At 35.1% G+C, this 21,806-nt stretch overlaps 3 protein-coding genes across 8 annotated transcripts; 1 reads left to right on the top strand and 2 right to left on the bottom strand.

The window, feature by feature from the left end:
• Nucleotides 1–2,892: 2,892 nt before the first annotated feature.
• On the bottom strand, nucleotides 2,893–5,397 carry LOC106134183 (uncharacterized). Its single transcript, XM_013334161.2, has one exon. The coding sequence runs from the start codon at nucleotides 5,395–5,397 to the stop codon at nucleotides 2,893–2,895; it is 2,505 nt and encodes an 834-aa protein (XP_013189615.2).
• A 1,710-nt stretch (nucleotides 5,398–7,107) lies between these two features.
• Nucleotides 7,108–14,531, top strand: LOC106135060 (probable ATP-dependent RNA helicase DDX20). 6 transcript variants are annotated; one of them, XM_013335238.2, is made up of 4 exons: nucleotides 7,108–7,611; nucleotides 7,694–7,864; nucleotides 11,204–12,318; nucleotides 13,823–14,531. In XM_013335238.2, exons 1-4 carry the CDS (start codon nucleotides 7,431–7,433, stop codon nucleotides 13,898–13,900), a joined length of 1,545 nt encoding a protein of 514 aa, XP_013190692.1. In that variant the 5' UTR covers nucleotides 7,108–7,430; the 3' UTR covers nucleotides 13,901–14,531. The 6 variants fall into 6 exon arrangements, with proteins under 6 accessions (XP_013190692.1, XP_013190693.1, XP_013190694.1 ...); XM_013335239.2 differs by lacking the exon at nucleotides 13,823–14,531 and adding an exon at nucleotides 13,429–13,648 and having other exon boundaries at nucleotides 7,109–7,611; XM_013335240.2 differs by lacking the exon at nucleotides 13,823–14,531 and adding an exon at nucleotides 13,435–13,648 and having other exon boundaries at nucleotides 7,109–7,611.
• A 147-nt stretch (nucleotides 14,532–14,678) lies between these two features.
• LOC106135197 (protein disulfide-isomerase TMX3) lies at nucleotides 14,679–21,240 on the bottom strand. The gene is made up of 8 exons (XM_013335429.2): nucleotides 21,056–21,240; nucleotides 20,195–20,444; nucleotides 19,800–19,983; nucleotides 19,393–19,537; nucleotides 19,076–19,298; nucleotides 18,372–18,588; nucleotides 17,840–18,035; nucleotides 14,679–17,176 (listed from the first exon to the last, which is right to left on the bottom strand). The coding sequence occupies exons 1-8, from the start codon at nucleotides 21,093–21,095 to the stop codon at nucleotides 17,154–17,156; spliced, it is 1,278 nt and encodes a 425-aa protein (XP_013190883.1). The 5' UTR covers nucleotides 21,096–21,240; the 3' UTR covers nucleotides 14,679–17,153.
• Between the last annotated feature and the right edge of the window lie 566 nt (nucleotides 21,241–21,806).

Genomic DNA, 21,806 nt, shown 5'->3' on the forward strand with positions numbered 1-21,806 from the left:
AAAAACCATTTTTGTTTTATAGCTTTAACAGCGAACAACCATAGCGAGTTCTTATACGGCACAGCGCCATCTAGTGTCAGGAATCTAAACTAATGCTAACATTACCGGCCCCCAAGGACGGCTAGTCCTTTAAAAGGCTTGAAGTTATAACTATAAACCAAAACTAGAAATATAATTTAAACATAGAAAATAAAAGCAACGTCAGTCAACTCCACTGAATAAGAAATCTAAATAACAAAAAAAATAAACCTAATTATCAAAAGGAAGGGGACATATTTTAGTGATTGGTCGTTTAAAAATATTATTTTTATACTTGACAGTTACCACTCTGGTCAATCCATCCTTTCCGGGGTGTTTTTCAATAATACGACCCAATAACCACTTTCCGGGAGGAAGTCTCTCGTCCTTGACAAGTACCATTGTACCAACATCAGGTTCCAAAGTGCAATGCCACCATTTACGGCGATTTTGTAAAGTGGTTAAATATTCGATACTCCAGCGAGCCCATACAGTTTGAACCATTTTTTGAATGAGCTGCCAACGATCCAGATGCGAAATTTTATCAGGGAGACTTACTTCCGGAACAGTCACGGTAGCTTCGCCAATCAGAAAATGGCTCGGCGTCAGTGGAGAAATGTCATCAATAGAGGCACCCATAGGGCATAGGGGTCTGGAATTTACGCAAGCTTCAACTTGACTTAACATAGTGGTGTACTCCTCAAAGGTAAGATAAGTCTGGCCTATTACTCTCTTAATATGGGATTTAATGGATTTCACTCCCGCTTCCCATAACCCACCAAAATGGGGAGATCCAGGAGGAATAAAATGCCACTTAGTATTCTCATTAGCAAGAAGTTCTGAGATTTCTCCAACCACTGTGGATGACCTATTTTTAAACATAATATCCAATTCCTTTGAGGCCCCAACAAAATTAGTAGCGCAATCACTCCACAAATCACTACAGTGGCCACGCCTAGACGTGAACCGCCGAAAAGCTGAAATAAAGGCAGCTGTGGAGAGATCGCTCACCAATTCTAAATGTATAGCCTTGGTAACAGTACATATAAACAAACAGATATAAGCTTTAGTAGTACGTTGACATCGTCCTGGATACAGTTTAAGTGTGACAGGTCCTGCGTAGTCTACTCCACTATTGCGGAAAGGTTTAGTAGGAGTAACTCTGCAGGTGGGTAATTGACCCATCAATTGGCTGATCGGAGTAGCAGAGTATTTAAAACAAGTTATACATTGACGTATAGTCTTTCTAACTAAATTCTTTCCTCCGATTATCCAATAATTTTGTCTTACAGTATAATGCGTCAATTGAGGTCCTCCGTGTAACGTCTTAAGATGGATATCTCTAACAATTAACAATGCTAAATGACATTTAGACGATAAAATAATAGGTGACTTTACATCAAATTCAATTTCAGCGTTGTTTAAGCGCCCTGTAGCTCTTAAAATCAGATCTTCATCAAAATAAGGAGTTAATGATCGTAATTTACTAGATTTAGAAAGCTTTTCTCCAGTCCTCAACCTTTGAATTTCATTGTGAAAACTATTTAATTGGGACAAACGAATACAAACATTCTTAGCCTTAATTAATTCGTCAACGGTTAAATAGTGAGGAAAAGATACAACGATAGTCTGATCAACCTTAGTCTGAAGGCGAGTTTTACATATTTGGTAAAACCTAAAAACGTAGGCAGTAACACGTATCAGTTTCTTAAAATTTGAAAACTTGGTTAATAATTGCAATCCATTATTAAGATCTACTACAGCCGAAACATGTACCTTTACCTTACTTTCTAGATTTGTTTCGGGAATATCAGGGTAACACAATGGAATACTATCGGATTCTTGCAAAAATTGTGGTCCATGCCACCACAAGTCACATAACTTTAAAGATTCAGGGTTCAATCCTCGCGTCGCACAATCTGCGGGATTGTCTTTTGATTTAATATGGTGCCACTGGTCAGTACTTAAAATATTTAATATCTCAGTGGTTCGGTTTGCAACGTAAGTTTTCCAGTAGTTTGGGCTCTTTCTCAACCAAGATAACACAATAGTGGAATCTGTCCAAGCAAAAACGGAATCATTCGCAATCTTTAAACTAGTTTTTACATCTTTTAATAGTTTTGATAACAACACAGCTCCGCACAACTCTAATCTAGGTAGTGAAACTTGCTTCACGGGAGCGACTTTGGTTTTTGCAAGCACAAGTGAAACATAAGTTTTATTACTAGTAATAACTCTAACGTAAACGACTGCGGCGTACGCTAGACATGAAGCGTCACTGAACCCATGAATTTCCATCTTCTCTATGTCATTGAATTGTGTAAAAAACCAACGATTTATTCGTAGGGTTTCCATGTGCAGTAATTGGTTTCGATATGAAGCCCACTCTGATGCAAGTTCACTTGGAAGTTCATCAGTCCAACTAACACCACTAAGCCAAAGTTTTTGCAAGAATATCTTTGCTATAATAATGATAGGACTTAAAAATCCTAAGGGGTCAAAGATTCTAGCGATATCAGACAGCACTGTGGTTTTTGTAAAAGGTTTAACTGTATCTGTGACATTAATATGCAGTTCAAAGACATCTAACCGCGAGTTCCATTTAATACCTAATGCTTTAATTGTATTTTCTATAGTGATATCGATACATTCATTTGCGACTTTATCTTTATCTGGAATTTGTGCCAAAACCATGCTGCTGTTTGATGCCCACTTATGCATTAAAAACTGTCCTTTAGCCAAAACTTCAGTAATTCTACTTTGTAAATAAACTGCTGTTTCCTCGTCATTCGCACCAGTCAATAAATCATCCATGTAAAAATCGTTGTTAATAATGTCAAAACAGTCTGGATAAACAGACTTTTCATCTAAAGCTCATTGTTTAAGCGTGCGAATGGCTAGGAAAGGAGCACAAGAGGTACCATAAGTTACTGTGAGTAGACGCTTTTCAGTGACCTCTTCTAATGGAGAACGACGCCAAAGAATGCGTTGGTAGTCCACATCATTTTTAGAGATTAAAATCTGACGGTACATCTGCTTAATGTCAGCAATCAAACAAATCTTGTGTGTACGCCAACGTATAATTAAATCTCGTAGGTCTTGTTGTAGAGCTGGTCCTATAAGCAGCTCATCATTAAGTGCTGTTCCATGTTCAGGTTTCGCCGATCCATCAAATACGACCCTTAACTTAGTTGTCAAACTAGACTCATTGACAACTGCATGATGAGGTAAATAATAGGGTTTGTGAGTAATCTTTTCCTGTGAACTGACATCTTCCATATGATCTAAATTTTGATATTCATCAATAAAGTCGGTATATTTCTTTTTGAATTCAGGTTTACGTATGAATCGTTTCTCCATCTGCAATAATCTCTGATGAGCAATTTTACGTGAATCACCAAGTCTTGTTTCATACGATTCTCTAAATGGCAGACTAACTATATATCTACCTTCATTTGTGCGGGTGTGAGTTTTTACAAAGTGTTCTTCGCATTTGATTTCATCCAAAGTTAAAGGTTTCTCATGGGGTAGATATTCTTCTGTCTCCCAAAATTTTCTTAATAAATGCTCGATCTGAACTAGAGCTGACGAAACCACAATTGTGTGTGTGGATAAACTTGCTTGTGAATGTGCAGTGCCAGATACTAACCAACCAAGTTTTGAATTTTGGGCAATCAAAGATCCGCTTTTCTTAAGTCCTTCTAATAAAATCTCCGAATATATATCGGCACCCAATAAAAGATCTATTGGTCCCGGTTTGTTCATGTGAGTATCTGAAAGCGGTATTGTGTTAAATTCTGACCATTGTGATATATCCAATTCTCGTGTGGGAATAAGTGGCGTCAATTTTGTGAGTACATGAGCACTAATTTTAGTAACCCATTTCGAATCGAGTGGTGAGTAGATATCAAAATTAACTACATAGCGTGATTTGACAGCGTGATTACTTATGCCTGTGATGTTTGTCTCAAGTAGTGTCTTTTTTAGATTAAGCAACTGAACAGCAGACTCCGTTATAAAGGTAGCTTGCGAGCCCTGGTCCACCAAGGCACGTAAATGAATGAGAGTTTCATTTCTATTCTTAATACCAACTTGAGCTGTAGCGAGCAGGACTTGTTTTTCAGGAGAAAATACTTTCATACTAGTGATCTGGACAGGCTCCGATGAACAGGATTCTTTATCTGAGTCTGGGGAATCAGCAATGGCAGTCTTAGTGATTAAATTCTCATTGTGTAACAGCGTATGATGTTTGTAGTTACAAGTCCTACAAGTCGTGCGTTGCCTGCAATTTCTGATGGAGTGTCCTTTAACCAAACAATTGAAACACAGGTTATTGTTCTTAGCAAAATCTCTACGTTGTTCAACTGTCAGTGTGGTGAAATCAGTGCAATGACAAATATAGTGATTATTTTTGCAATAGGTACATTCAGTCTCTGTTTCAGCATAAAATGTTTTGACAGCCTTAGTCTTTTGTAGTTGTGACGATGCAATATCCTTTCTGTCTCTTTTCTGAGTAACTTGTACCATTTCTATAGCCCTGAATCGTCCTTCTAAGTATTTATTTAATTCACTCAAAGTTGGTAAATCCGTTGAAGCACCCAGTGATTGCTCCCAAGCTTTGTGAGTTTCTAAATCTAATTTGGAAACAACAATATGTACAACAATCGGATCCCAATTTCTCGTTTCGATCTCTAAATTATTCAAACTATTAATGCACTCATTCGTAGTATCGAGCAAATCTTTTAAGCCTTTGGGACATTCGTAGGTGAGTTTCTTTTGATTAAGAAGGCGACTGAGTACATTATTAACAATTATTCTCTTATTGCTGTATCTGTTAACTAGTGTCTCCCAGGCTTTACTATAATTAGCGGCTGTGACATCAAAATGGCGAAGTAATTGTTCAGCTTCTCCCTTTAAACTGGACCTCAGATAATGATGCTTCTGAATATCACTGAGACCTTTGTCTTGATCGATCAATGAAGAAAATAAATCTTTGAAATTTATCCAATCACCATAATTTCCAGAAAATGTGGGTAAGTTTATAGGAGGTAGTTTAGGTTTTGATATTACAGAACTTGTCGGTGCTTGTGTGGGTGAAGAAGATTTTAGCATTATTTCTTCCTTTAAAGCTGTTTTAAAATCCAAATATATCTCTTGCGTGTTACTAAACAATTCTTTCGCTGACTTCCTACCTTCCGCACTAATGTCAGCATTTTTAAGAATAGAGTGATGTTCGTTGGAATAACTCATCCAATACTGCTCCAATAATTCCTTTCTTGTTTCTAAATAACTTAATGTATGACGAGACACAGATGTTTTCTTGTAATTAGTGTATAGTTTTAATATATCTTCATATATATCTGATAAAATAGTAGCCATTTTTAAACAGTTGAATTAATATTATAAAACAGTTGACACCAGTAACCAGTTATATTATTCACAAAGAAACACTGTATTTATTTTAGTTCCTATAGCATTCACAGAAATTAATGTTTGTTCAAATTGTTTTAAGTTTCAAGTTCTAAGCAAGAAAGCGAATATTCTAAGTGTTTGAACAACATGCGAAATTTTTACAAGTCTATGTTACTTCGAAATTTTCTAAGTCCAGGGATTAGAACACGAAAATATTACAAGTCTTTTTCTCTTCGGATTTACACTAAGTCCACAACTAAACACTTTAAAAATTTCACAAGTCTTTTTAACTACAAATTTTTCTAAGTCTAAAACACTTCACATTTATTTCACTGATAATCCGCTCGTTTAGGACCACTAATGTTCACAACTTACCGATAGAGGGAGTCACTTAAACACTGCACTGATTTTTACGAACTTATTTATTTAAAAACCATTTTTGTTTTATAGCTTTAACAGCGAACAACCATAGCGAGTTCTTATACGGCACAGCGCCATCTAGTGTCAGGAATCTAAACTAATGCTAACAGCAGCAGACTATTGTCCATTTTCATTTAAATGGGAATGATGAAATTAGATTCAAATATTGACAGGTTACTAGCCCATCGCCTAAAAGAATCCCAAGTTTATTAGCATAACCCTTAGTCGCCTCTTATGACGTCCGTGGAAAAGAGATAGAGTGGTCCTATTCTAAAGTGCTGAACCACACGGCATCTTAATTAAGAAATGCGAGTGGCTGGGATTAACAGTTTTCTTTATACAGGTTATCTTCCTTTTAAATATAGAATAAATATAAGATAAAATCGAGGTCATAAGCTCGGAGGTAGTTTCATAAGTCGGAGAGTTCCAATATTATTATTAGTCAATCTCATTGCAACAAGTGCTACGGGTGCTACGACAATTTTTGGGGCTTCGAAAGTACTGGTGCCATACAGCCGCTTACGTTGACAGATTGTGTGCGACTGAGCAAACGTTGCAAAAAGTTTTTTTCCAAAGCAGTGACAGTGGGGCGAGTGGAGTCTGCAACCATTAAGGTGGCGCTGGTGTACCATTTTCCCATAACAAACACGGGTGTTCACAACGGCTATATACGGACGTTCGTACGGCGGTGTGCACTGATTAACCCCCTTCAAAAAAAGGTGTGGGAAGTTGTCACCGTGAGGATTTTACGTTTTAGCGTTTTTCGACTTTGTACGAAGCTTATATAAATGTGAATACAATATATTTGACTTAAATTAGTAGAATGATTAATCAATATTCCCAGTAAAATTCTATTTTGGGCCAGTTGCCGGCAGCGATTCCAGCAAAATTTCCATTCCCTGGCAATGTTCTCGGGCATGGAACATCACTAATTGCAGCCCTTTGTGGGATTAATTTAGTAACAAAAAAGTAACCTTAATTTGATATTACTCTTTTTTACTTTTTTTTTTATTTGATTTCCAAACACTTTCTATCAGAATGACATCAAGTATAGATAAAATATTGTTGGAGCTTAGTTTTAGCCAAGATAGTTAGGATTTCCGATATAGAAAATCAAATAATACAAAATCACAGACGTATTAAACTTTCTAGGTACAACGATGATCGGAAATCTCATCTTCATTCGCTCTTCCATCGATAAAATATTATCGACTAAACGAACAAGTGAACATCTCTAATCCGCCATGTTTGTCACCCGGTTTGTTTATTTAGATATGCAGCAAAAGTAACTACATGCATTACGGGCCACTTCCATAGGATACTTTTTCAGAGACATATTCAATCTTAAACGTTATTTATATTATGAACTGTTTTAAAGATGATGAATTCAAATTCACATTAACATTTTGTGATGATTCTGTGATTTATTTGCACTACCCTTGTACCGTAAGGGTTAATAGTTAATATAAGTGAGAAAAGTTCGTACCTATTTTTTATATCAATTGTTTGAGTAAGCGGTAAATTTTCGCCTCAACTATTTTTATTTTCATATTATCGTTACTTTGGATTTGCAAGAAAAAATGGTATTGGCACATGATATTAATGCAATACCCCGAACACGAGATGTCCAGATATCCTACAATATAACATTTGATAATATGCTGCTTGCCCAAGAAACACTAAATGGTTTGAAAAAATCTGGATTTTTCAAACCATCACCAATTCAATTGCATGGCATCCCATTGGGTAAATGTGGATTTGGTAAGAAAATTTTAAGTTTAATGAAAATTGATTTGTTCTCTTTAATTGTAATTTATTTTTTGTTGGTTAACTTTAATTTCAGACCTTTTACTGGAAGCTAAGTCAGGAACTGGTAAAACAGCTGTATTCAGTATAATAGCATTGGAAAAGATAGAGCCAAAAAAAGGGCTTCAAGTTGTTATCCTAGCTCCTACAAGAGAAATAGCAGCACAAATTTGTGATGTTATAAAACTTATTGGATCGGACTATAAAGGTGATTATTGATTCCTTGTTCAATATTTTGAAAAACATTCACTACCGAACTGGCATCCAGATTGTTTTAGTTAAGGATTAGGAAAAGTTATTAGAAAACTAAAGGTCTCACTACTAAAATAATATATATATAAATACTAGCTGTGCGCATGACTTTGTCTGCGTGGAATAGTTATTTTGGGCATCATTGAAGTCCTCAAGGATAAAATAAGTGACCCTAATTGTCACTCTATTGATTTTCAAATATGTCCACTTAACACTTAGGGACGCATGCTTCAAAAAGCAACATAAACACCTGCTACCGGGTCCAGCAGACCTAGACAAAATAAAAGTTTTTTGTGTTCTGCACAAACTGGTGTATTACATTTTTCACAAAAAAACCTTGGTTTTTCTATCTCTCTTCCAGTTACAAAGACCGCAACTTACTTTTCGTCCACTCGTTTGGTAGGGGTGCGTTGTATGCTGCAGTTGGTTCTAATTCCGGTATTATATTTTGAATACGGGTTTGATATGCTGTGGAATATTAATGATAGAAATTCTTATATGTACCATTTATGTCCGTAGCACTCACGGGCAGCACGCTAACTGACAACTTAGATCGTAATTGTATCGTACCTTAAAAAAACAGTACAAAACTTAAATTCACTCAAATTAAGAAATATCCTAGTACAATCTATGTCAATCCTAATTGATTAAATACATATAAACGTAAGCTTTGTGAAATTATTGTAAAAGCATACAAAATAAAACTGTCCATCGGGACAAGACTATTAAAACAATTTTATACCTATACTACAAATGCTATATTTACTATTCAGAACCGCCCACCATAACATTATGGTGTACTTATATATGACATTTACATATAAGTACTTTAGCATTGTTTCTTTGGGATAAGCCTGTAATAACATGCTGTAATAGAAAAATGGATTTATTTACATATATAGAAACAACAAGAGAATTTTATAATTAACAAACTTGAATCACTTAGGTAGGAAACAAAGGATTTATAGGACGTTTTTAAAAATTTGCATTTTATGGTAACTACACGCGATATTTCTTTTCCTGGATTTTTTTAAAGTAATTTACCAAGAATCCATTTAGTTGGAGGAAGATTCCCTTCTGGTTTTGGTTCTGATTTTTTAGGAGTCCATTTATACCTCTTATCTAAATTTAATAAATAGTCTTGACCATCTATGCCAGAAATCATTCGTAATTTTTTGAACTTACTTCCATCTACTAGTTAAATTAACATTTTTAGTTTGATCCGCGTAATTTTCGTCACATACATTAATGAGGGGTTCATCCACTAGAATGATGAAAAAAACGAAATGTAGCATTTGTAGGATTTAGCTCCTTTACCAGGAGAAAGGGGCCCGTGCAGTCCACACCTGATGCCATAAAACCCTTATTTGGTTCCAATTAACTTCCGGTAGCTGACCCATCATTCACCCACTTTACGTTGAGAATACCTAATACATATGACGCAACTTCGAATTAATTTATTTTCTTCTGCGTCCTATTTTTATGAACAGAAATGTATGCAGCACCACTCTGATTAATATTATTAAAAAAACACCAATGAACTCGCAACTTGAAATTGATACACTCATGACAGAGTTAGACGGGAGTTAAAGGTGAAAGCTCAAGTACGTCTCATGAAAAGCCACAAGATCCCCATGACGAACTCTCGACAGGGCGAGAAAACGCCGCCAATAAATAATAATCGTTGGACCTGACAAGGGAAGCAGCTTGTCAGTATTAAGGGAGGCGGATACTTCAGTGTGAAGAAAACGGTAACCTATAAAGGTAGCTGTAGGTAGGCGAGCATGGAAACCATCAAATTCGGCTGTAGTACTGCGATTACCAGTCCGTCGTAGCTGTTATAGCTAAAACCTTTCCCAAACCCAACCATGACTGACACAACAACGTATCGACCCCGAGTTTCCAGCGCTCCATCAATCCTTGGTTCGAGTAGTGGCCAGAGGTCACGGGGCACGGGCGCCCCTGGCGAAAAGACTGGGAGTTCCCTGGGACTAACTGCCCTAAAAATATTGACATATAATGTCCAATCGTTGTCTTCGGATAACAGACTACCAGAACTCGAAAATGATCTTGAAATTCACGTGTGACGTACTTATACTATCCAAAATAAGAATGAGATCATTTAGAAATCTATGAAAGAGTTCTCGGACACATTTTGAATGCTCGAATTGCTCTTAATGTCTCCGAAGAAAAGACATAGAAATTAACACCACACAATGTTCATCTGATAGGATAAGGGCGAGAAATGCTAAAATCTGGAGTGCTACAAGAGGAATACAATCGAGAAGGCATCTGAGAGGAACAGCAGCCGTAACGTTAGTCAAGGTCGAAAACAAATCTTCAAATTGCTGGATGATAAAGGTGAGGTCGTAATCAATAGCGTCCAATTACATTGGGAGAGTTCTACAAGCTTTATACAAGTAGAACAAGACCTGAGCAGAACTCTGGCGGAGAGCACCACGGCAGACGACAACCCTTGTCCGAAATGTAGGGTCAGAAGATATACCTGACGTTCTTCCAGAGGAGATAGCGCTTGCGGCGCCCCTGGTGAGGACGGCGTCCTACCAGAGATGCTCAAGGCAGATTGTGAAACTCTACTGCGGACTTTGGCTATGCACTTTACCGAGTGCATACTAGAAACCTAAGTCGCAGTTTCATTGAACAATGTTGTCATAACCCTCATACACAAAAAGAAGCTAGAAAACTACAGATCAAAAATCCTTCTGCCTCATCTAAGTACACAAAATATTTACCTTTTTATTTATTTATATTTATTTATTTGAGTACTAATTAATTGACTTAAGAAGAAACTCAGGCAGGTTTTCGGTCAGGATTCAGCACTTATGACCACATCTTAAACAATTATAGAGAATTACATTGAATACAGGAAACCATACATGTTTTTGTTGACTACGAAAACGCATTTTTGACTCGATAGAATCGTGGGCTGTTAAAAAGATCTCTTTGAATGCGAGTGGACGAAAGGTATATCCAGTTGATAAATCATCTTCACTTGAATGCCACATGAAATTTTGCGAACAAGAACTGTTCAAAACGATATTAATACGTTTCCAATCACTGCTTGTGGGTGCTCAAATAACCAAATACTGTAATTACTAGTTTGCGCCTGAAGCTTTGCTCTTATGGAGAATCCTTTTCTTTTTTATTTTAATTATTTTTTATAATTGTTGTTTTTAGTACCTACTGTTGTAACTTAAACCAAATTAAAGTTAGTAATTAGTGCTTCATACTGCCGTTGGTTGTTACAGTTTTTATATTGAATTTGTACTTTCAGATTTGCATGTTGAAGTTGTAATGGGGGGCCTTCCTGTTCAAGAAGATATTGAAAAATTCAAAAAGAATGTGCATATTGTTGTTGCTAGTCCTGGGCGCTTACGTCATCTTATACAAGATAAATATATAGATACAACATCTGTTAGACTTCTCATACTTGATGAAGCTGATAAATTGATGGAGAAAAGTTTTCAGGAAGATATCAAAAATATTATATCATTTTTACCAACCCAAAAACAGGTTATAATGAGTAGTGCAACATATGATGAAACTGCTAAAATGTTTATTAAGAGCTATGTACAAAATGCACAACATGTATGTCCTGAGAGTAATTGTGTTCTCTTAGGGGTGGATCAGAAAGTAACAGAGGTCAAATATAATTGTAATATAGTTAAACAAACTCAGAATAGATTTCAAGAAGTGATCAAAATATTTTCTAAAATGTCATTTAAACAATGTCTTATATTTTGCAATTACCAAGCTAGGGTATCAGAAATACATAAACTACTGTTACGTGCAAACTGGCCAGCAGAACAGTTGTCTGGAAATCAAGAACAGACTGATCGACTGGAGGCATTGAAAACGTTACAACAATATAAATGCAGAATTTTAATAGCCACAGATCTTGCTGCCCGTGGTATTGACGCCTCAAATATTGATCTAGTCATTAATTTTGAACCTCCTTTTGAATGGCAAACTTATTTACATAGGATAGGAAGAGCGGGGCGTTATGGTTCTTATGGAATGGCTGTTACAATACTTAGTGAAGGAGTGGAAGCAAAGAAGTTTCACATGATGCTTGACCCAATGAAAGATACTATAAATATCACAAATCTGTGGTGCAATAATAACACTTTTCATGAGGATATCTCTCCTAAATCACCTTGTCCAGATGTTGATAAAAGCTGTGGTACACCTCAATCAAATACACAAATTGAAAAAGCGTGCAATGAATTATGGAAAATTTTGGTATCAGATGAAGAAATAATAAAGAACAATAAAGTAGAAAGTTTTGAAAATTTATGCAAGTCATTTGATGAAAGTAGCCCAGGTATTGAAACATTTCATGAATTATTACAATCGTTTGAAAATGATGATGGACATGCTGAAATAGATGTAAGTTTTAAACACATTGAAATCAATAATGATAATTTTATAAATATTAGAGCTGCATTAAAAAATAATGACTTACATTCTTTTGAAGATAATAATAAGTTTACAGATAAATGTGAAAAACTTTATTATGCACATAATAATGAAAAATACGACAATTATACTGAAGGTAATTCTAACCACAATGGCAAAACTTTTCCTAACGTAATAAACGACCATCTGAATGACTATTTAGTTAAAAATTCTGAAAATAAAGAGAATTTCATCGTCAGTAAAGACATTACCACTCATAGTCTACAAAACTCAACTGAGATAAGTGATCCTCATGATCCACAAAGAGCCCTTTTAGACGCAGGTCTCCCAACTGAATTTGGTAAATCAAACAAAAAGAAAACCAGAAAACTTTATTTCAATAAAAAGAAGCCCATCACATCAGACATTGAATTTAAAATATTAAATGATGCACTAGAGATTGAAAGAAATGTTTTTTGTAATGGTACTGGAAGTAATACAAAATCTAAATCTGTGAAAACCAATGATTTCAAACAATCAAATACATTTATTAAAAACAGTGAAACCATTAAATTAAATAAAAGTTCACATTATATGTACAAAGATTATGGAGATTGGTATAAACATCTAAAACTTCAAACCAAGCAAATCGAATTAGCAGTGTACATAGATGAACTTTCGAAATTGTAAACACAAGAAAAATATTTTTAACCGGTTAATCTTTATCTATACTAATTTTATAAAGCTGAATAGTTTGTTTGTTTGAACGCGCTAATCTCAGGAACTACTGGTTCGTATTGAAAAATTCTTTTTGCGTTGAATAGACCATTTATTGAGGAAGGCTTTAGGCTATATAACATCACACTGCAACTTATGGAGCAAAGAAATAATGGAATATGTGAAAAAAAGGGGGAAATATTCATCCTTGAGGGCTTCAATGATGCCTAAAATAACTATTCCACGCGGACGAAGTCGCGGGCACAGCTAGTTTCTAAATATAACTTTATCAACCAACCCAAATTCACTTTATTACCCCGTCCACGGTAGTAGGTACTACGTACATATTAAAAGCCAAATTCTTAATTATATACTTACTGAAAGTTTCAGGATCATCCGTCTAAAGTACCCACGTAAGGCCACGTAAAATGCAAGTGGTTATCCCAAATCATATGACCGCACAGTGCATACTTCCGTGTCCGCAACACACATTTCCATACTGGGTTACTTGTCATGCGGTTGAATGTACAGAACTATAAATTTATTATCTACTCTTGAATAATAATAAAAAGAAATGCAAAGTGATTAAAAAGTTATTAATTTTTTTACGAGCTTTCATTTTGTTTTCCCTGTCCCGATGTATGTAAGTAAATACAATTTTGCAAGCTAATTTGACCATCTGATCTAATTCTGTTGAAATTTTTAATGCTGGTACTCGGAGGTAGTTTAATAAGTCGGGTGTTTCCAACACTATTATTATTAGACGAACTCATTGCAGAAAGGGCTACGGGTGCTACAATTTTTTGGTGCTTCGAAAGTACAGGTGCCATACAACCGTCTGCGTCGACAGATCTGAGAGTCTTCAATTTGAATACTGAACAACTTTACTGATGTTACCGGTTTAATACTAAGTACGTTGTCTAATGTCTAAGTAGAGTGTGTCTATTGTTGGCCGTTAATTTGAATAACATTAGATAGTTTTGGTATTATTCACATTTAAGTTATTATTTTTTTATCAATTTTGAAATATAAACTTTTTGTATCAAGATTGCGGTCCCAATTATAGCGTTCGTGTCATCGGAAAAAATATTTACTGTCTGATAAAAATTACAAATACTTCAAACTGGTCCTGTAATTTTAAAAATTTTAGATTTTTTGATAGAATTACTGAACTCTCCCTTGGTGTGTCTTACTTCAACATATTATTTATTGGTGATTATCGGGATATTACTTGAGCAATATAAAGGTGTTAAGGTGACCCCGAATGCCATATAAATCTAACTTAAAGAATATCTTGGTCAACAGAGTCAAATGCTGAACTCAGGTCAAGGAAGCAACTTTAATTCTTTTAACTTTTACAAGTGATGTCATGTAGCATGAGATGTACCTACACCGTAGTGCCTTTCATTTTTGATCATAACTTATTGTATAATATTATTAAACGAGCAATATTTGTATATATATAAATATTTATGCATAAATGATGCTGCGCCTATATAATATATATTTTAAGTGCATTTTAAAAAGGTAGTTTTTATTTTAAATTTGTATTCTGTTATATTTGAAAATTATATACTTATGTGTGTGTGTGTGTATAGTATTATTTTTTCTGTATGAAATAAAACAGGGATACATTTATTTACCGTTTAATATTTTATTTACTTTAAAATACATATGATTTGCTTTTCATATTAAGATCATATGTCTTATGGAAAATACATAAAATAATACAGATACAATGATTTTTATAAGGTACATTTGGTACCGCTTAAATTATTTTAGCCATAGCCCATAAGTTAAGATAACGTCTCAAATTTTACTACCTCGAACATCTGACGAACAGACAACTAATATTGGCGCTGGCATAAAAAATATACCGGGAGTCGTGTGAAAACCTGACTTACCTAATCCAGGATCAAGCGCACTCTTTTCGTTGTCGAAGGGGAAATCCCCCAGGGGGTCGTCCCGGTCTTCACCCGGGAAAATGTGGGACTCCTGGCACTTAGTGTTCCAGGTTACCCACTAAAACCCCTCCAGTACGCCTTTCTTGCCATTTTGAGAGCATCATGGGATCGCACGACATTCCACCACGATGCCCTCTGGCTTCCTGGCTCGACTAGGCCGGGTATATTGTTGTTTAAGACGACCAGTAAGTCGCTTACCTAACGAAACAGGCCTGGGATCCTCCCCAAATAACTGTAGATATACTCAGGAATACAGTCAGGTGGAAGAAGGGTCATAGGTGTATGTCCCTGCACGTACATATAACTACACGTGCTTGACCGTAAGGTAGTATATACTTACCTCAGTCGAGTTTCCTTATAGGTATAATTTAAAACTCTATAGTATAGGTCGCGCGGTGGTTAAAGAACGCTCGGCAAAAATAGTGGGGGCAATCGGCGCATGTGTACATTCGCGCTCAAAAATGCTAAGGGAAATGTTTTTTTTTATTTATTTAATACTAGCTGTTGTCCCGCAATTTCGCCCGCGTGATTTTCCAAAAAAAAAGTAGCCTATGTTTTAACTCAGTTATTTAACTATATCCATATCTTATAATATTAGTATGGATTTTGTGCCTTATAAATACTTATAATCCCTACTTATATTATAAATGCGAAAGTGTGTATCCCTACTTATATTATAAATGCAAAAGTGTGTATGTGTAAATTTTATTTTTTGGCATTTGTTCCCATTACGACTTACTATTAATACGATAAAACAATCTGTACGCAACAGTACCCAAGAGACACGGGACGCGCGAACTCAACGCGGGAAGTAAAGAGTGACTAATCCACCAATACGTGTCGCCGTCGGCGCACACCCGCCCCCCCTCTCTCCTCGTCGCACCTAATAGACCTAAAATTTGATCACTGCGCATGCCCCTTCTACTTTTGCCGAGCGTTCTTAAACCACCGCGCGACCTATATTATCTTCCTCTTCTATTTTATTGAACGTCTTAAGTTCCAATTTTCTTTTGCGCCTATACAAATATTCAAAGACTAGATTTACGTTAAAATTCATGATACTTATATGAGATTAAAAAATCTATCTGTATGCTAATGCCGAACCCTACAAACCATACTCAGGAACCTCTTTATATGCTTTTATTACCTTTAGAGGTACAAATGTCTGTTAAAGAGTAGTAGTATAGTAAATTTATACTACAAACACTTTGTGTGCTATATTCTGAATTGGAGACTTGGTCCCACCATCTTAACTTATCTTTTTTCAAGTCTCAGCTCATCTACGCTTGATGGCGCTTCAACGGGTTTCAATACCTTTTCTACTTAATTTCGCGTAGATTTTATAAAAAGTTAAGATCAAATAATTTGAGAGAGATTTCAGATGGTGCGTTACTCGTCTTGTTAAAACATAATCAACATCATATTACAATTACCGCGATGCTTATTTTACACAACGATACTATGTAACACATAAATTTTACATAGGTAAATAGAACTTAAATAGGGGGCTTTATCCACTTCACAGCCTTAATTCTTTTGTTTTATAGCCGGTGGTTTTATACCTTTTTTTTGTATACATTTAAGTTATTTTTACCTACCTTCTGCACTTTATGTCTACTTCCTTAGAAATCCGAATAATGTAAGAAATGTTCCATATTCCATTTTACATCAATTTCATCTACATCCAGAATAAAATTAAATTCTAAATTACCATTGCCAATTTCATATACTTAAAAACTATTAGGAATAAATTATGTAAATACTTATGTACAAAATTACACCTACACACCACTCTTACTACACACAAAAACATGTAGTATAAAAATTCGATTAGTTTACATATGAATGAATAGGTACAGAACTGTACACACACATTAATAATAAATGAAACTGTTCCAAATAATATTGGTATACCTAAACTAAAGGAGCTGTCTAGGAAAGTATTTGACCTTCTTCATAATTTCATACTATACATAGCTTTTATACTGGATGAAGAAATACCACTGCGTTCGTATATTGTCCCTGAAGGTTATTTCAAATTTGGCTGTTTTATTTCGGACGAAACATCAATATTTCCTAATTGAATAGGTGGCACATCATTATATTCATGTCAACAATTAAAGGAATCAATTTGCGGAGACTTACTTAGTCCTTCTTTTCGTGTGTATCTGTAACAATGAATGGATTCAATTAAATAAAAGTTAAGGCGACTAAGGGATAGGCTTATAAACATGGGATTCTTCTTTTAGGCGATGGGCTAGCAACCTGTCACTATTTGAATCTCAATTCCATCATAAAGCCAAACAGCTGAACGTGGCCTATCAGTCTTTTCAAGACTGTTGGCTCTGTCTACCCTGCAAGGGATATAGACGTGATTATATATGTATGTATGTAAAAGTTATGTCCATCTGTTCCCGAATCCAGCAAGGCTAGTAGGTACATTGATCTTCACCACATTTCGATGTTAAAATGGACAAACTCATGTGTTTAATCGTTTAACTAGCGACGGGCTCCTGTTTTATACATACCTTCCTCAGGAAACCCGCTTTCCATCATTTCAAACAAAATCCGTTCACAACTTTCCGAGATTAATGCATACTTACAGACAAAGAACATAGGGGGACTTCATAATAATTCTGTTAATTTTCCTTCCCGCCGGCATTTTAGGAAATCCTCTCTTTGTGCACCCCTAGACCACATAAGGAACCTGCTTAATTTTAAATTTCTAGAGATTTGTTTTCCTTTATTGTTTTCAATAATCAGTCTTACTAGATGTACCTAAGACTTTAGTAAAAGTCTTTGCAGTAGAATGTCTTAAAGTAGATAATTACCAGAAGAGTCTTCTTCTTCTGCGTCCAGGATGTCTGCGCAACAAACCGAATAGCAGATAAGCGATAAGAATCCGAGAGGCAGGCCAAATACCAGGGCCGTAAGAACTGGATTGCCGCGCCACATGTTGGTGAGAGTTGTTCTGGCCTCGTAAAACCCTCGGTAGAAACGCACTGGCCAGCTATTCCCTCCATACGCCTACAAAAAGGAACAAACAAATGACGAATATTCCAGTTTACAAATAATCCGCAAAACAATTAACGGTTGATTTTTTTAACGCTTTTATCCTAAGTTAGACCGCAGCAGTAAAATTTTTGTATGGCGCGCGCCATATGAATCCGCAAACTGAACTCAAATAGCAGAAGATATTTTGTTTTTATATTTTTAGATTAATGTGCTTGTATTAAGACTTTTTATTTTGTTTACATTCATTTTGATTCGGCGGCAGGTTGCGCTTCTGCCCCGTTGAATATTGCTATGCGACTTATAAAAGTGGTACTGTATTGGTGGTATTAATACAGAAAATACGTTTACCGGTGCAACTTGTTCATGTATGTGATCAAGGAAGATTGAGACTGCTTCAGGTGTCATGAGGACTGGATCGTCATCAGGTATATGGTGGTGGCTTGTGGTAGAGTTGAGTACCAAAAGATGGGGGACGGTCAGTTCTGACATTGCTATAGAATTTGCTAGCTCTGGATTGCCCAACCAACCAAATTGAAACCTACGGTGAAGATCCCTCTTCCGTTTCCTGTGAATGGAACAAAATTAAAGTGGATATGTATAATGATCCGATTCTTTATCATTACGTAAAGGCAAATCTGGTGTATCCACTATTACTATGGATAATATTACGAAAAAAAATCTAGCTATGTTAATTGAAAAGTTTACCACTTTTAATCACTACATAGTAAAACAAAGTCGCTATTTTAGTCTCTTTGTCTGTATGCTTAAATCTTTAAAATTACGAAACAGATTTTGATGCGGTTTTTTGTAACAGGTAGAGTGATTCAAGAGGAAGGTTTTTATGTATAATAACATTTATAATTTTGCACCCGTGCGAAGCCGGGGCGGGTCGCTAGTGAATAGATAAAATTAAATGCAAAAAAAAATAATAACCTGCCATTTTCTGGAATAATTCTCCACCGCACACACACACACATAAACTCATCAACTTTCTTTGAAGCTTATGTAGAATATTGTATAAAGTCGATGAAAGTATAGACAAATAGACTTACTTGACAATTCCTTCAATCATATCTTTAAAATCTCTTTCAGTTTGAGTTATTTCATTCAATTTATTTTCAGACACAACCGCCATCACTATGTATTTTTCTGTGTCTATCAGATCATTTATATTGGATCTGGTAATTTTGGGGAAGAAACCGAATCTTTCAGAGTTAATCCATTTGTCCAAAGATACATTAAGGGCTTCCTTGTCTTCAATTATAGCTGGAGTAGCTGGAATTAAATCATAACATATTAGATGAATACTGGTTAATTTGATTTAGTGCATACTCATACTTATAAAGTGACAAAATAAATGTGTACACACCTTCATAAAAAAACACATCACCTTCCTTATGCACAAATACTGTAGTTTCATTTGGTGGCTTAAACTCCGTTTTGATTATATCATGAGACATAACATAAAACCATGTATGCGGTTGATACTTTTCTGCATGATTTGCATACATATCCTGTGAAACAGATTTATCATTACATATGAGGTAAACATAAGTACAGTCCCAACAGCATCCCAACCTACAATTCACTAGGAAATTGTCTCTATTACCTCGTCATAGAGTTCACTTGATAACTTGAACTTTACAACTTAGCTTGCAAACAGTAAAAGATAAAAAAGCAAGTGTTTAATCATAAAGAAGAGCATTAATAATAGTGTGGACAAATGTAGTAAGTAAAATATATAATGAAAAAGCTTAAGAATTTATAAAAAATCACCCATAATGGCCCTGCTTGTTTGCCAACATATCCAAAGAATATGGAGTGTGTTTCCTTTAAGTAACCAATGCTGTCTTCCTGGGATACTTTTTGAATTGCTGGTTGGGACATGCGCAGAGCATAATTCACCATCTCTTCTTTCACCCTGTCACCATTGTACTCATGTTGAAAGGAACCTTTGATGCTGGAATATTAGAAAAACAAGTAATTATATCTGAAACTTTTTCCAAATGTAGAAAACACCACACTGACTGACATATCAATGTAAACCACAAATATAATAATTATAAAATTTTTGATATTGTCATTTTAATTTATTTAAATGATTATTTTTTTTACACTTATTCATTTTGATGAAGAATAAAAATAAATGATAATATTTTCATTTAACTCACAATAATATTGTGGGATATGCTCTTATTTTAAAATGTGAAGCAACCGCAGAAAACCTTGTACAATCTACTTTAGCCACTTTAATGGGAGAATTGTAAAGTGTCTGCGCTACATGGGCCCACACCGGCTCCAACCGCCGACAGTGAGCACACCAGGGAGCATAAAATTTCACAAACCACATTCCTTCATGACTAATGTCAATAAATTTATCACTTAATTCTAAGACTCTTGATGATGATGAAGCTGTTAACACTGAAATAAAATTTTAACATTAACTTTTAAATTAATGAACTTTTAAATAAATAAATCACCACTCTTTAGGGCATCCAAATATTAGTTAAAGAACCACAAAGAGAAGGTTAAAGTTATTGAACAGTGACCTGACCTTTTAAGTATAACACGGGCAGACATAAAAATATAATCAAGACATACATATAAAAAATCACACCTCTCCTCTGGAGGGGTAGACAGGCACAACATCTTTCCACTTGCCACAATCTCTACATAATTCTTACACTTCTTTCACATTCATAACACTCTTTGTTTCTTTATAACTATCATTACAGGAACCCAATGCAATAGCAAAGCAAAACAAATATTAAAATTTGTTAGTTTCGGGTATTCTTGACAAATAATGCAATCTATAAATATTTGAAGTATCTGAGAGGTTTCATAGATGTGTTATAAGTTTTAAACCCATATCATTTTCATGATAAACCTAAACAAACCAATATATGGGTACATATAACACCAGATTTAGTTAGGAGCAATTGACAATCATTTTAAAGAAAAGAAAGAAGGTTAATATGATTCCGAGGATTCCATCCCAATAATCCCGAACCACCCAAATAAAATAGTCTTACCTGATACGAAACATATAAAAGATCCGACAACTGAATTCATTATATGAAATTATTTAAATGCACATTAGAACACAGATATATATTTAAGTTTAATATTTTTTGTATCACAATAATCAGTAAAAACAAATAGAACTTAAATCACCTATAATAATCACTTGCCAAATTATGAAATAATAAGTATACCTACGTCTGTCTGTCGATTGTCAATGTCAGTTGTCATGTCAATGGGCATGGATTGTAATCAAAGAAGTATCCTATGGAAATGTCGTAATTGTTCAACTTGACTCAGAAATAAACAATGATATATCCGTCTCTTTCTCACAACAGCGGTTTTACGGGAGAAAAAACACTACACTCTTTTATCAGCACCCATCCCAATTTCCAACCACTGATCAACCATCATGCTCGAGTAAACCACATCCACAAGATGATCTTGAATTGGTATGAGTAGTTTGTGATGAAATAATTTTGGTTTGTCATGTATATTTTTGTTTGTCATGTAGATTTTAACTCCGTTTGCGTGTTATTAGAAATACAAACGTTAAGATTATTAAATTTACTAAAATTTCGGTGCATATTAAAGAGAAGCTGGTTTCTTTGGCTTCTACATCACATGATCCAGATCTTTCATTTTATTTTTCGCCAAAAGAAAATGCTCGTCAGGTTGAACAACTTTTATTAAGACGTCTTTTCCATAATTTGGATGATTTAGGTGGCCTATAACGGTTCTGCGTCAGGTGTTTCAAATCTT

Source organism: Amyelois transitella, chromosome 11 (genome assembly GCF_032362555.1).
Source record: "Amyelois transitella isolate CPQ chromosome 11, ilAmyTran1.1, whole genome shotgun sequence".
Lineage (NCBI taxonomy): Eukaryota > Metazoa > Arthropoda > Insecta > Lepidoptera > Pyralidae > Amyelois > Amyelois transitella.